The sequence below is a fragment of the Ipomoea triloba genome, chromosome 13 (assembly GCF_003576645.1).
Source record: "Ipomoea triloba cultivar NCNSP0323 chromosome 13, ASM357664v1".
Taxonomy (NCBI): Eukaryota; Viridiplantae; Streptophyta; class Magnoliopsida; order Solanales; family Convolvulaceae; genus Ipomoea; species Ipomoea triloba.
Window position 1 is genome coordinate 29,100,796 of NC_044928.1, and position 16,842 is coordinate 29,117,637.

A 16,842-nucleotide genomic window follows, 5' to 3' on the forward strand; every position below is an offset into this window, starting at 1 on the left:
ACGTTAGCGCAACTGTCAAAGTGTCCTGCTAGGCGCATTTTACCGCTCTTCCGTTACGTTTTGGAACAAGGAAAATCAATAATGAAAATTAAGAAATTGTACCATTATTACATTTCATTTTTATTTTTTATTTGATTATATTTAATTCTTTGACTTTTCTTTTTTTACATTACCACATATAATTAGGCTTTAAAATGGGTAAATCACAATTCTCCTCTTAGTTCACAACCTGATAAGTATTGGGAGGATATAAATCATGGTAATTCAACTACATACAGAGGTAGTGAGACTCAATTCATGATTTTTCATCTCAAACTTCACCCATATAATCAAGTAAATCAACTGAGCTGTCAATGCGGGCAATTCTCCTCTTAGTTAAACTTGTTGGGCCATTGCACAAGATCTTTTTAATACAGTATTGACAAATAAATTTGAAAAAACTGTCAAAGTCGATAACTAAATTTAGTACTAATTCTTATGAAAAGCTCAAAATTGAAAGTAATTACTAATCCAACTGAACATTAGTTGGTTGGTGTTACTTTACACACGAATTTAAACTCTCAAATTCGTACTAATATTATTATATGCACATGAGTTTGAAGTCTTAATTTTATTTTAAAATTTCTGGATACACATCAGTTTGAATTTTCGATTTCGTGTAATAATCAAAAGTTCCCTTTTCTTATAAATTTGGTAATAATGTCAATTACAAAGACTTGAGATGATGCTCTTCACAAAAAAAAAAAAAAAAAAAAGACTTGATGATGGAATGTTAGGCATATGTCATGTATAAGATTTCAAAAAGACTTGAATACCCTAGTCATAATGGTTTGCTTCACATAGTACATTAACTCAATTAAGAAGACAAGTACTAAGATTCTTAAATTTGATCACACGTGAAGAATGGTTTGTCACAACTCACAATCTATTATAATTACTATCCATTAAATAAATAAATAAATAAAGAGAGAAGAAAAATATGGATGAATAGGTAGAGTATAATTATGTCATCACTCTTCCAATTGAGTTCGTCGCATTTTTCTACTATGATACACAAGAGCGGAGTTTACTTAGTCAATCATTATATTATGAACCATTATTCTTATTGTAAGGTAGACCACTGACATAACGTACATTTTTATTATACTAAATGTAAATTTTAATACATTAAAAATTTTAAAAGTTCACTTTTTGAAGACACGTTATTTGAGTAATTAATCTGTATTATAATATACTACTGAATAATGTATATTAAGACACAAATAATGTACATTTAATATATTAAAAATAAATATTTATTTATGATACAATTTGCCTTAGCCATTGCCTATTGTATACCACTATTTATAGTTTCCTGTTCACCCAACCAAAATGTGATGCTTTGAGTAAATTCCTGTTGCCTAATTTATTGACTCCGTGGACAACATGTTGTCAGGCGCCGTAGTACGTTACTATCATTCTTTCACTCTTTTTAGAAGAATCTTATACGAGAATAAAGCATTACAAACATATCTCCATTCGATCCAAAAAAAAATAAACATATATATATCTATGAGAATATAAGTATGTGACTGATTAATTGATAATTCAATTAATAAATTATGTGATTGTTTTTTGAGTACAAAGAATTGGAAAAACTTCAAAAAGAACATGATATAATATAAAGGGCATCTCCATTTGTAATTTTGGGAGAGTTTTTTTAAGAAAAAAAATTGAGGAGTTTTGAACAAATGGGGAAGAATTTTGTTAGAATTTATATTCTTGTAAATTCAAATTTTTGTGGATTTCAATTTTAAACTAACAGACGCGTATGTCACAAATTTTAAGCATTGTTGTGCCCAACATGCACTGCACGCGTCAGGTGAGTGTGTGAAATTTGTTTGTTTTTTTTTTTTCTTCTCTCCTGTCCTCTCTCTTACATAATTTTAAGCATTGTTGCACCCAACATGTATTTAAGCATTGTTGCACCCAACATGTAGTGCATGCGTCAAGTGGGTGAGTGAAATTTATTTGTTTGATTTTATTTACTTATTCCTCTTCTCTCTTTTCTTCTCTCATACATGAACGGACAAAAATTATAAGAAAAAATAATGTTATTGAAGTTACTCTAAGGAAACATTTTAAACCAAGAAACACAATGAAGCTCATCTCTTGCTTGCACACTTCCAACAAATTAAAAAATCTTACTCACACTTCCAATAAATTAAAAAAAGTAGTCTCCACCAGACTGCCCTAAAGCAAAGTTCAACTGGTCAATTAATTCAAAATAAATTAAAATTTTACTTTGCTAACCGTCTCAAGGTGCAAAGTACTAAAGACTAATTAAAACACACCCCAATACAAATTACCTCCTCCACTAGACTCTAGCGCAAGAGCGATATTACAAATAACACCAACACAATTTCTTTAAACTAAATGCTAGTTATGTTCACCATACATAGATAAACTAAGTGTTTATCAAGGCAGAAACACAATACAAACATGGTTATACCAATCAATAGTTGGGTACAAACCGTATAACATGTATATACATATAACAGAACGAACACACACATACACACATTAACAGCCAAGATGAACTATGAATCCATCAGAGGATCAAGATTCAGAAGAATTCACGATCAGGGAAAAGCAGAGGTGCCATGAGGGACCAAAGATAGAGAGCGGCGGTGACCCACTCGGTGCAAATACGAACCCAAACCGAGGTCCAACCGACGTCTATAAGCTCGGTGCTCTCGGAGCTGCTTGTCCAACCGGAGAGAAGCATGGCGGAATACATGCTAGCCAAGGCGAATATCAGATGGAAGAACGAGTACGAGTAACTGACAGGTCGGGCTTCAGTTTCTCCCTTGGCCTTACCAGATTCCAGCTCGTTAGAGTCTAGAAGAGATTTCCTTTCTCCTGTAACACAGAATTCACATAAGCTATTAGGCTCGTTTCAGCCCTCTGGGCATAGCTCAGTGGTCGAAAGCCTGAGTGTGGGTGTAGTACCCGAATTTGAATCCTCAATAGGGGAGGATCTCAGCCTGGGGAAAAAAGCTTGGACACTCGGGCCCTGTGTCACTAAGGCAAATCCCGCGATTTACCTCCTCTCACAATCCCAGGGCAGGGGGGTGAGGGGCCCTCCGGTTTAGGGTTTAAACCTATTAAGCTCGTTTCACATTAAACCACTCAAAACCGAACTCCCACTATTTGTTTGTAGGGACTAGGTACATTGACTACATACACAACCTTAACAAAACAAAACGTGCTGGCTCGAGTGAAAGGGGTTTGAGTAGCTTAAATATGAGGTCGGGACTCGGCAGACAAATTCTCTTAGCTATGGCTTTTCAAGTTCAAGTTCAAGTGCATCCTAGGGTTTAATTCCTAACACACCCACATATTCATTCCACCAATTCAATAAATAGAGAGCATGTTAGGCAGGCATAGTTACGGGATTTGTTCAAGATTGGTGTACCTGATCTGGGAGAAGATGGCGGGGACATAAAAGCTGTTGAAGACCCAGCACGAAGAGCAGAATACAGAACCGAGAGAACTGTTGTAAGCATCCCAAGAACGAGGGTACCGATAGTTACTGCTTTCGATTTGTGCAGGCCATTGCACGCATAATCTCGAGGCTCACTAGAGAGACCGGTGTAGCACACATAAGCACAATAGATAGATATCACAGAAGCAGGCAACAGGCTTCCATTCACCTGCTCAGAAGTCAAAATCACCACCAGAAAAAAAAAAAAAAAAAAAAAAAAAAAAAAAAAAAGTTTCTAGTTTCAATTATGAGTAGTAACAAGCAGACCCCCCTCCCCCCGGGGATTAATTTATCCCTTTACAACACAAATGAAGGAAATCAAAACTGTTTGAAGTGGATGGTAAACCGTAACAAAGACAATATCTCTATGCAGAGCTGTTTCTTACCTTTGGGTGCAAGGCTATAACGGCAAATACAAATGCAAGAATCATTGTCATAACGATGAAGAAGACGTTTAGTCCACAGTCATTCCCGGAAGGATTGAACCAAATAAACAGAATGCCCGAAAAGGCATATGTACCAAGGTAGCATACTACTGATACAGCAAGTAAGGCCATGTACCTGTAGAAGTAAGTTATATTATTAGAAATAACAAATTGCAATTAGAATCATGAAAATGAAAAACAGATAACAACTTGAACCAACCACTTCTGCTCGTCTTTGGCTACCCATGCATCATTCCACGCGTGTGTGGCATCCAATAAAATCAATACTTGAATTAGTAGAAAAAACCCTGCACCAAACTTCGAAATAATTGCTGCACACAGGGAAACAATGAAGATCGTTAAGCAAAATCCTCATTCCGAGGAATACTTAACATGCTAAAGCATACAACTGACCGTAAATATTTACAATAACATTTGGGAGGAAAAACATGAGGACGATGAGCACAACCCAAACAGCAAATTTTATAATCCATCCACCATGATGACATGCGTGACGCCTATCATTTTGATCTTTCACTCCAATCATTATAAGAGCAAGAAGTCCAAAAAACAAGAAGTTCCCCAAGCTGACACGAAGCACTGCTTGCATTTGATACCATTCATTGGTATGACTTTCTGACTCGTTTATCCCTACAATTTCAACCAATGCAAGAAAAGAAAAAGATTAACTTTGGGTAAATTGTGATAAAGAACAAACTAATTTCAGACAACTTAGGTAAATTGTGAGGCCTCACCCATAAGTTTGGATATGCAATTCTACTTTAACAAAATAGTACAAATAATTCCACAAGCAACTGAAGTAAAAGCCATAGTCTCATCCTCAACATGCCCTTCAGCCAAGTAGTTGGAATTAAAACTCAATTACAAACTTACAATACATTACACTATTTTTGTTTTTGATTTTTTTTTTCTCTTAATGTAGAAGAGTTAATTTAATTTCGACTCTAAATAGGAGCAGCCTGTTGACCTGATTGGCTTGAACAGATCAACTATAGGCAACTTAGACTGTTTACCTCCTTGTGATCCTTTACCCGCTATCTCCTTTGTGATCCTTTGCGGGCTAATATCACAAGGCGGGATTCTTTGCCAACTAGGATCACAAGGCAAGTCATTTGACAACTAGAATCACAAAGCGGGCCCTTTGCCAGCTAGGATAACAAACCTTATCTTTTGCAGCTATGATCATAAGATGGGTCTTTGCCATCGAATAGTGACTGCGAATTTCCTTATCACCCAAAAAATACATTACAGTTTAATTTGAGTGTGATGAAATGTCTACAAGTTTATCTTTTTTTATATCTCAGGCATTTCCCTTCCAAATTCCAATTGCCTCTCAAAAAGAGATCTTTACACTGATAACCACACGCCCATCAAAGAAAAACCGCTAAAATTGCACCGAGCTCAGAAAAATCCACAAAAGCTAAGAACTTTACACAACAATTGACGAATCCTTTGTATGAATACATCAAAAAGGGCTAAAAATTGAAAACCCAATAGAGAGGAGCTTACGAACATGAGAATTTCTCGAGCAGGGGAGCGGCGACTTCTCTGAGAACCCAAGAGACAACCAAGGAGAATCCGAAGATGAGGCAGTAACCGAGCCTAGCGGAGCGGCTGCTGATCCCAGACGCCACGGAGGTGCAGAGACCGCACGTCAGAGACGCAAAGCAAGACGCCAAGCACGACATAGCTGAAGCTCAGGAGGAGATCGGCGGTGGGTTCGAAGGAGAAGCAATCATAGTACGAGGAGGAAACTGTTATTGCTGTCTGAGGATTTCTTATGTCTTAAGCCTGTTTTTGGGGGAAATTTTTACGGTTATCGGACAAACAGTAATTTTGTTAGAGAGGTGTATTGGGCTAAAGAAGCTTCAAGAAGGATTGGGTTGGGCTATGTAGAAGGTTCTATGGATAATACATTGCCACGTAATGGTTTTGGATGAAGGCCCAAGATTGTGATCCAATATGCTTAAATGCCTCATTTGTTAATTTTCATGTCAGAAAGTTATGAGTAGTGCTATCAAAGCGGTTATGAGTAGTGCTATCAAAGTGGATCGTCAGGTCAACCTGTCCCATTGTAAGCTTAAATTTTGGTGGGCTTTTATGGGTCAGATGTTAGGCCCACGGGCTAGGGTTCATGCAACCCTAGCTAGCGCCCACGTGGGTAGGTGGGCCTTGCAGGCTTTTGTTGTTTTTTTTTTTTAAATAAAAAAAAATTAATAGTGCACTGTGTACACATGTCGGTCTTAGCGGGCTAGGCCGGTTAGCCCTGCTCCTTCGCAGGCTATCTTTTTTCTTCTTTTTTTTTTTTTCTTTAAAAAAAAAAAAAAAAAAACTTTCTAACCCGCCCCACCACGTGGAGGGTGCGGGTCAGCCCGCGGGCTTTGGCCCACTTTATCTATATTAGTTATGAGTTTGATTTTTATTGATTCTTTTATCGAGTTCATCAAGATTTTTTAATGTGATTTATCTATCTTGTGTGGTTTGCGGGCTACTACACAAAAATGCAATTTACCCATGCACACTATCAAGTAGTGGTTGCATATTTCTTTTGTCAGTCAAAAAAAGATTTAAAATGGTATATTGTGATTATATTGCAAGTAAAGACGACCCATGAAATTTCGATTGTTAAAGAGATATGAATATGATGGTCACTCATGTTGAATGTTTTCCTTGTCATCTAAAAAAGTTGTAAGATGATATATCATATAAGGGTTACAACTGAAAACGACCCATGAAACCTCAAATTTTAAAGAGATGTGAATATAATGGTCACTTATGAAACTTCTAAATACTAAAAGTATAAAATATTTGTTGCCCTACATATTATACTAAGTAGCTTTCAGACTTGAGAATTTACAAGGAACAAACTATAAACCTAAGACTATTTTAAAGAAAATCAAACTCTTTCCACATCAATTTCGACTCATCAAGTTGTTAGTGCTATACATGACTGCAGAGAGCGAAATTTTCAATTATGACTCCTACATACCTTGAACATGCATGAACTAGGACCCTAATAACTAAACTAGAATCTATTGGGTAGACGCTTAGAGAGTCAAATTCAATATCATGTTACCGCCTCAATACAATTAAAATGTGGCAATTGTCGATGTACTAATAATAAAGTGTAGTTTAAATTGGAAGAGTAATAGTTAGCTACATCGAAACCATGCTCATGCCTACACTAAGCCGCCCTATCTATGTGGAATGTCGGAGTATGACTATATGTGGTTAAAGTGTATTTAAATTTTAATAATAAATATAAAATAACAAACATGGGTATATATATCTACTTCTCTTTTTTCTATTTGTTGGGATTATAATGTATCCTTGGGGAATATTGCCAACCTTACAAACACAAATGGTACAAGATACAATATGTATATATCCTGCCAACAAAGAAACTATTTCACAATATGTATTATAGTCATTGTACACTATATAGTCTACCATAATGGATATGATGAGGTGTTTGGAATGTATCTTTTTCTAGTTGCAAATGAACAGGTAGAAATGGGAACAGACCACTTGGTAACCACTCATTCAAAATCTCATATATGAGAGAGAAGTGTCATTGGTGGGTGGTCTTTTTTTTTTTTTCTAAAGAAAAAGATTTTTTGCTTTCTTTTTTAAAAAAGGAATGTTGTGATTGTAAAGTCTCAGTTAGTCACATCATATCACAAAACAAAGCAACAAATGCACTACTGCAGACTACCACATCCCCAAGCATTATTGGTGCAGTCCAAATTGGATGAACTATCTTCCTTTTTTTAATTGATGAGAAAAACTTGCAGTCATTATTCGTGAATGTGCATTAGATCATATAATCCTCATATTGTGGCGCTTATCCATAAAGGACCCCACAAAGCGGTAAACCAGTCTAAGTTGTCCATAGACTATAGCTGACTAGTTCAAATCAAGAAGGCCGATCAATAGGCTGGTCCATTAGGAGTAGAACTTGGAGCATTAATTGTGGTTACCGAGCCAACAGTCTGACCAATTTTGTTGGAGTTGTCCCGCTTTGTAACCCTAACTTGCAAAGGATCGGACCACAATAAAGTAAACCAGCCTAGATTGTCTATAGATGACCAGCTCAAACCAAGAAAGCCAATAAACCCTATCATTCGAGTCAAACTTAGAACTCTATAGTTATCAAGCCAGCAGTCCAACAGACTTAACTAGGGTTTTTGAGTTCAAGAATGGCATGCTAATACATAGAGGAGCAACAGATTGTTCTGACTTTCTTGTCACAACCAAAACACAGTGAGATTAATAGCCAGGGGCCAAAAGTTGCCACAACCAATAGCTCTGAGCCAAAATTAGCTGGAGAATGGAGATCAATCTTCAAATTTTTGCTAATTAGGTCCACTTTGAGTTGATCTGTTACCCAAAGATCTTATCTTTGATTCCCTTGTTTTCAAGATAAGGTCTGAAGACTTCTCTTCCATTCCTTTAACATGGCAGTGGGACATCAATGTTTCCCCATAAACAGATCCTTGTACTGTTTGTTTGATTAAGGTAGCTAGGGTCCATATTAAGAAGATTCAATTTCATCAAGCTTGAGTTCATCTGAACTTGATGTTGCACTCAGTTGGCTTGACAGTACTGGGGTCTCTAAAAAGTTCAAATCATTATTAAACCCTTTCAGATTAAACATTTACCATTATATACCAAAAGTTATAGCTAAGACGCAAGTAATTTAATTTTTTTTTTTTTTTTTATACTTGCGTAGCAATAGTTCCATGTTTTGATGGTAGGAAGGTGTATTCGATTTTTCGAGCCGCCGCCGAACAATCACCACGTGGTGCTAGACAATCCCAATTCCCTTTTTAGCGCCTCTTTGAGTCGCCGCCCAACAATCTCAACAATCCCCTCCTAGGACCTTCTAGCCTTAATTGCACAACATACTTTCAATGGGGTTCGAACATATGACTTGCTCTCTCGAGCACTTACCACACTACGTAAGGATGACAATGAGTCGGGTGTGACTGTGTGAGTCAGGGAAGGCTACATCTACCATCCGACCCACCTTATATTTTCTCCATCCAGCCCGTATGGGATGGAACTTTTCCAAAACTTACCCCCACCTCACCGGGTGCAAATGCCCGGTACGAGTACCTATTACGGATTTAATTTTTAAAGACCCATCAAACACTATCACCCAAAAACCCGATCCATGCGAAATTGATTTAGGTGGATATCCGCGAGGTAGATTGAAATTGTCATTCCTGCACTACGCCAAGCCAAAAGCTATAGATTGCGTCAACCTCATGTTCCAATGGTTAATGCTGAACTCGACTCTCCAAAATACGACCTAACAAACCACATTATTTATACTTAAACCAACTCATCATTTATATTATCTGATTTCCAACAGTTATCCAAAAAAGCATTTCTAATAATATTCTTTCTTTCTTCTTCTGCTGCAAAGGTGATTTGTGATGTGTATGCATGCATTTGCAGATGGGTTATTGCACAGGAGACAAATATATGCACAGGGGACACAAATATGTAAAATATTAATATGAGAATGGTGGTGCTGTCTGGAAATGAAGCATCACTGTTGTGTAAGCCACATACAAGCATGCCAACTGTAGTTGTTGGTGAGAATATTGAAGCTTGGACAGTCAGACAGCATGAACCCTGCTTTGTTTACTGTATCTTAAAGTTGAGGACTTTGAGGTTTGTGTGTGTGTATTATATATGTATTTGTATTTGTATATGTATATGCATGTATTATTGTTGGAATATTTAGCATAAAATGACATTTTAAGTGTCTATTTTGTGGCACAAGTATATATATGTGGGTCTACTTCTGATTTCAGGTCAAAGTGAATTCAGATTCTTCGTAGTGAGACAAAGAAATTCATATATTGTAGGCTTAAAACGATTGAGAGATAAATAAGGAATTGATTCTCAAAGTAGACTTCATTTGAGTTATAAATGAAGATGGAAAAACTTTGAAAAGCACCTGTTTCGTTCACATCGATTTGGGAAATAGATTTGCACCACTATATATACAAGACCTTTTTTTAGAGGGTAATGGAAGTTGCAAATTGAATGTAATACATACAATATAAGAATTCAAGTTTTACAATGGACGTCTCGTTAGGTTGGCGCTATGGAGGGGTGACCAAATGAGTAGGACATGATTCTCGTATCAAAAGATTACGAGTTTAATTCTTAACTCTTACCTAACAAAGTTTATCAAAAGGTCACGAGTTTAATTCTTAACTCTACCTAACAAAGTTTACCTAATGCACGCTCCCAACTATGATTTTACCTAATAAAGTTTATCAAAAGGTCACGAGCAGAGTTTAATTCTTAACTCTACCTTTTGTTTACCTAATGCATGCTACCAACTCTGATCTTACCTAATAAAGCTTAATTCTTAATTCTACCTAACAAAGTTTACCTAATGCACGCTCCCAAGTAGTGGATGCAGTTTCTCTAGTCTCCCAAATTAAATATACATACACATTACTTATGATATATACCTATAAGAAATAGTGGTCTGGTATCTTCAATAATTGCAAGAATAGAATCTAATATATATAATCTCTTACAAATCACAACAATAATGAAACTTTAATTAGAAAATTTCTTCTCTACCTGCAGTTGCAAGAATATAATAATTCAGATTAAATTAACAGCAAACCAGAAATATAGATGATCATATATTCATATATATATATCCCCCCTAGGCCCCTACCCCAACCCACCCCTCTACCATGGCAGGGAGACAAGGAGATGACTTGGCATATTCCCATCTTTTACAAACAGGTGGGGCCCACCCAAGGGGCCCCACACCTGTCAACAATCATATCCATCTCCTGTGCTTGAACGTGTAAGGAGTGCAGTTTGCACAGTGACAACAGCAGTATATATGCACCCACAAAACCCACCATTTCTGGCTACCACAACATATATGCATCACAACAACAACAACAAGAACAAGAAAGAAAATCATTCAATCCATTTCTTTTTCTTTTTCTTGATACATTAGGTTTTCCAAACCCTAAGCCCCCAGAATTCCTGTCCAATTGGAAGAGATAAATCGCAAATCGCCTAATCAGTCTCGAGATTCTCACCCTTTGTCTGTACACTCTTCTGCATATCTTTAATCATAATGGGAAAGGATAATTCACCAATCTGCAGCTGGGTGCTGCAAATGCAGAAGCTCAAAATACGGCAGAAGTGTGGGAGATTCATTCAGGAGCAAAGAACACGGCTCTATATAATCTGGAGATGTTCTATCATCCTTATCAGCTGGAAAGATCGGTGCAATAATGGCGATGATGACGATGAAGATGATGAATAAGCAGCCAGATCAGATCAGATTTTTATGAGTTTTAACTTGTACATGGATAATAGATATGAAGATATATATGTCTGTATACTTTGTGTTACTTGTAAGGGTTCATGCACTATATGTGTAGTGTTCATGTTTTGCTAAGCATATATGAAACTGCAGGTAAACAAGCTCAGCAGCATCTCTGATGTGTTTTTGTTAAGAAGAAGAAGAAGAAATTAAAGCATATATATCTTAATTTGCAGATATTATATTTCTCCTCTCTTTTTCTAGGGTTTCGGTGCAATTCTTTATAATTATACCTATGAATCCTATGATGTATACTCTTAGAAAGTAAAACTATTATGTTAATATCGTAGTTATACTATCTATAACTGTAAGGTTGGAGGTTCAAATAATTCGGTTCTTGCTTGTAAGTTGTAACGGTGTTCGAGACAGGTTAAAATAAAAAATAAAATAAAATAAAACACTAGCAACAAATTACTATGCACTAGATAAATTCCACTTATAAGATAATATTGGTAATTTATAACATTCTGGTATGAGAACCATTCTCCTCTCATTCAGTCATTCCTTTGGGCATGGTTAATAGTAATACTTGTGACAATAAATACTGCTGACACTGCAATATGATTAGGGCAATTATTCACTCAAATGCATGCCATCTATATATTATCATATAGATACTTGATACTACTTAAGGCTTAATTACAAGTTTTAATGTATTGTTGAGTATTCTTATACATATACACACACACAAACATATGCATGAAAATACATGTACTCTTTGTTTTTTCGAATGTAGTAGAAATAGGAAATGGAATTTGAATCAAATACTTAATATATAATTGAAATGAGTTTTAACAAGAGTTATATGTGATTATTTGATAGTAAACTAGAATTAAAATTATTTCAAAATTTGTTATTTGGATATGCAATCATTAAATCATAATGGAAATTCTAAAAAATAAAATTTAAAACAAAAATATGTGTCATGTCCTACTACTATACAATAAATTTCACAAAAATTAACTATTATAGTATAAAATATATATGACACTTATAGAAGGTGTAGAGGATGACACAAATGATTGTAGCGTACGAAGGAAATGAAAGTGATGTAAGGATAGGCAATCAATTCAAAATTTACATTTTATTAGGATTTTATTATCATATATATATATATATATATATATATATATATATATATATATATATAGAATTTCAAAGGGATCGTATCGTAATGAAAAAGACTAAGCAATTTTTATCTATAAATCTTTATTTTTCAACTAATTTTTAATTATTTAACTCGGACAACTACAATTTAACCGGAAGGACCAAATTTTATATTTATGGTTTGGAAGAATTGGTAGTACATTTGTGAATTGTATGCATGGGAGTCCAAAATCTATAGGGGTTCAAATTGAAAATTGGTCACATTTTTCCATTGGTACTAATTCTCATCCAAGTAGTGAGGCCAACTATGGAGGGAGATGCCTCCACATACTATCCTCTCTCATCAAAGTTGGAGATTCTATTGGAGATGAGAGAATTTTGCCTTTTGTGGATAACTATATATAGAGGAAGCTAAGATGCATGTTATTCAATGAAGTGCGATATGGGATTTTGAAGATTAATTATGGACTTACTGAATTTTAATAAGGTGCTTAGGCAAAGTCTTGATTCGAAGGGAGATGCATCAATGAAGGAATAGCCATCTCATGAGACAGAAACTGACAATTTTGAATTCTAATTGTACTATTCATTATACTTAGGCCGATTCGACACATTTTTTTATTTAATTATTCTAACACTTAAAACTTAAGGGGGAAAATCAAACAATCGTTATACCACCATGCACACTTTATGTAGACCTTATCCAAGTTATGCTAGTTAACATATTATTTACACGTTGCAATTAACATATTATGTAAGTTAACTAAAGAGATAAATAATATATTAACTCGATGTACATAATCTAGAGTGGAGTTCACAATGCCAAAATGCATAGAAGACCTTGATCTACGACATAATTTACGATAATCAAGTCGGTGGGCCCCTGAAATTTTAATCAAAAGAAAATACAGAACGAAAGATGGATAGCCAGATGCTTCTTGGCCTGAGACACCAACTATAACAAGTCTGTATTCTTCACAATATGGAGAAAAAGAAGCCATGGTTTTTATAAAAAATATCATTTCAACATGGGAAGAAGTAACAGAGTGCAAAAGAATATACGGAGTAATATACACTTCGCATTCACACATTTAAATCTCAGTAAAATTTGGATTTTGGTCGGTCATAAACTACAGAGCCTCTTAAAGGATGCCTTTTTTCTTTCACCTTCTCTTTTCATGGCATTCTCAGAGGATACAGTCTAAACAAATTACGTACTCTGAATAAACTCTAGAAAACATGGCTGCATTACCTATTTCTTGTTCCCAGGAAGAGGCTCGCTGAGATGTCCTCTCCTGACATCCTCGCTTGACTTTCTCGGGGTCTGTCCTTGTCTATTCTGGCCTCCCTGCGTAATTGAAAACGAACCTCAGAAAACAGAATGCAATATTTAACACTTGCCTTCACAGCATGTAAGTAACACAAAGCTCTAACTGTTGAAAGTGCAGTTCAACAGCAAAACAATCAAATAAGAGATTCAGATAGCGCCACAATTGCTCCCATGAAGTAACTATTTGCGTGACTGATTCAGAATTCTTATTCATATTTTCCAGTTAGATGTGAGAAGTGAGGCAAAATATAGTTTTTTTTTGCTGCAAATACAAGGCATTAACACTAATGGCTTGTTTGGTACACAGGAATTGGAATTCTTTTCCCTTGTGTAATTCTTTAGCATGTACAATTCCATTGTTTGGAATTCCACAGCAAATGGGAAAGGAAAAAATATTGTATTGACAAATTTGCCCTTATTATTATTACACAAGGGCATGTTAGTCTTTATATCACTTCTTCCATTTCAATTCCCAGTAATTCTATTTCTGCCTACCAAACAATGAAATTTGAATTTCTACTTTATTCTTTTCCTATGGAACTGCAATTCTTTCCCCCCTAATTTCTTCCTTCCAACCAAACGCCCCGTAATAGAAGATGAATGGTAAAAGCATATAAAAGAGTTTCAGTATCTGGATCAGTCTTTCTAAAGGTAAAGGGTAAGAGAATATGATCTTACAGCTGCTTTTTGGGCTGTCAGCCTCCTAATCGATGGAGCACGTGCCACTGATGAAGCAGCTGCAGCTGCAGCCACACGTATCCTGCAACATCAAATAAATTTTACATTTTGCATGCAATGGTGCGAGAATAATTAATTGATTCAAAACTTTTTAATCTTAAAGATAAACTAAGTTTGCAAGTATTTGAGCACCTTTTATGTACATCAACATACTCATCGGTCTCGTCTACTATTTCCTCCTGCATCATTTTGGAATTTTGCAACAGTTACTTTTACCTCCAACCACAACAAATGAAAGAGATGTAATGGGAATTAAATGAACCAAAGCCAACCTGCAAAAGCTCTTCAAACACATCTTCCAGGGTGATGATGCCAATTACTTCACCATCCTCGAGATCCTCTGAGGATTGAGGCAAGCCATTTGTTTCAGTATCATTAGATGCTAGGATGTTTATGGGAGCTGGGACCACTGCCTTCTCAATATCAACCACAACACTATCCGATTTCTCATCCTTCTTGGTGAGCAAAGGAGTAGTTAACTGAGAATCCCCATCAGTTTCAGCTGCTTCAGATTGTTCATTTTCTATTAATGGAGGGTTTTTACTTTTGCCTTTCACCTTCACTACAGCAGCCATGTGACTGCTACCTTTCTGAAACTCATTCAGTATGTCATAGAGGGGCATATCTGAAGGAACCCTGAAGAGATGCATAATAATTAATAAACAATGATTTTCACATACAATCATAAAAGCAAGTGAGTAAAGGATAAATACATACCGAGGAATTCTGCGGATAGAAACAGCACTAACTGGGGTCTCAGTTTCTGCCCGAACAGTAAGAAGGCTTTTGACCTAGCATTGTGCAGATATGAGAACATGAAAAAAACTCACTAGAGTAACATGATTGCTGTTCAAAATTGTTCTTGGGATTAAGAACTCACCAGCAGAAGCCCAATAATATTCTTTGGATTGCCAGAGTAGACAGGGACTCGACTGTGACCTCGAGCAAGAATTTTTCCCATTGCTTCCCTGACATGAGGGAAAGACAAGATAAGGAAATAAGAAGGTTAATCAACATTCCAGTGGTCCATTACTAGCAGAGATTAACCTTTTTTGAGAATATATGCAAACTGCACGGGACAAAATGAAAAACTGTTTGCTGACAAAGGATACACACACACACACACACATTCTAATTTGTCAGTGTATTACGAATTTGCTTTTGCATACAAAAGTGCAAATAAGGTAAATTGTGGAAAATCATTCATCTAAGGAACCCACTATTATCCCAGAAACTTAACACATGGCAACAAAAATGTTCAGGATGAAAATAAAGGTATGCCGGTATGGTCTACATTCCTGCACTAGAAACTGGATTGAAAACAAAGAGAAATCAATCATGTTATAACACTCAGTTTGAACCTTGTGAATAATCTGGATCCTAAAGTTGTACTATGACCCAAGTCTTCAACAGTTAATTTTGGAGCAAAGGTGATGAAAATGTTGCATTTTTGGAGAGGCAAACAATGTTCTTGCAGCACTAGAAACGATGATAATCTTTTCTCAGAAGTTCATTAACCATTAAAAAAAATGTCTCTAGAGAATAAGAACTTCACAGAGATTGTATACCCATTTGATAATTGATCAGTCACTGAGAGTCCAAGGATCTTTAAAAAAAATTAAAATTAGAATAGTTCCATAACATCATTCACATAGAGAAGCTAAAATTATACTGCAGCTTGTTGCACTAATAAATATCAGTCACACTCTTAATTCTTAATAGCTGATTCTCCTTTGATAAAAAGTACAATGATCCCTACTGAACCTAGTGGAGCCATAAACTTCACGTTGAAGTTGACCTAAAAGCAACTAAACAGAGCATTCACAATACTGTTATATATATAATGGAAACTAGTGCATGTCTTTAATGGTACTCACCAGTCTAGTTTTGAATTGACATCCAGTGAAAATGTTGATTCAATGGGTGTCATGGCCTCCTCAGCTGTCTGGTAGGAAGAATTAGAAAATGCAAATAAAAGAAAACAAGAAATCAATATACCCACTTATGCCAGACTATTTTGATTTTATATACACACAAACACACTTGAGCATGCACACATATATAAAGAGAGAGAAGATTGAAGAGATCCATAATTATGATCTACCTAATATTTAAAAACTGAAGTCCAATTGGCCAACTTGAGATAAACTTTACACCATCATACCCTCCCCCCCCCCCCCCCCCCCCCCCCCCCCCCCCCCCCCCCCCCCCCCCCCCCCCCCCCCCCCCCCCCCCCCCCCCCCCCCCCCCCCCCCCCCCCCCCCCCCCCCCCCCCCCCCCCCCCCCCCCCCCCCCCCCCCCCCCCCCCCCCCCC

The 16,842-nt window shown here is 36.3% G+C and overlaps 2 protein-coding genes across 2 annotated transcripts in view; both read right to left on the reverse strand.

The window, feature by feature from the left end:
- Nucleotides 1-2,260: 2,260 nt before the first annotated feature.
- Nucleotides 2,261-5,784, reverse strand: LOC116002954 (probable serine incorporator). The gene is made up of 6 exons (XM_031243144.1): nt 5,486-5,784; nt 4,366-4,602; nt 4,172-4,283; nt 3,913-4,087; nt 3,458-3,695; nt 2,261-2,901 (listed from the first exon to the last, which is right to left on the reverse strand). Exons 1-6 carry the CDS (start codon nt 5,658-5,660, stop codon nt 2,606-2,608), a joined length of 1,233 nt encoding a protein of 410 aa, XP_031099004.1. The 5' UTR covers nt 5,661-5,784; the 3' UTR covers nt 2,261-2,605.
- Nucleotides 5,785-13,443: 7,659 nt separating this feature from the next.
- LOC116002714 (DUF21 domain-containing protein At4g14240-like) overlaps nt 13,444-16,842 on the reverse strand; it is a 6,762-nt gene continuing 3,363 nt past the window's right edge. Inside the window, exons 7-13 of the mRNA XM_031242881.1 lie at nt 16,406-16,473; nt 15,409-15,496; nt 15,246-15,319; nt 14,801-15,164; nt 14,661-14,707; nt 14,469-14,550; nt 13,444-13,808 (exon numbers count right to left, since the gene is read on the reverse strand). Coding sequence (XP_031098741.1) covers nt 13,713-13,808; nt 14,469-14,550; nt 14,661-14,707; nt 14,801-15,164; nt 15,246-15,319; nt 15,409-15,496; nt 16,406-16,473 — 819 coding nt within the window. The 3' untranslated portion in view covers nt 13,444-13,712. The remainder of the gene's footprint in view (nt 13,809-14,468; nt 14,551-14,660; nt 14,708-14,800; nt 15,165-15,245; nt 15,320-15,408; nt 15,497-16,405; nt 16,474-16,842) is intronic.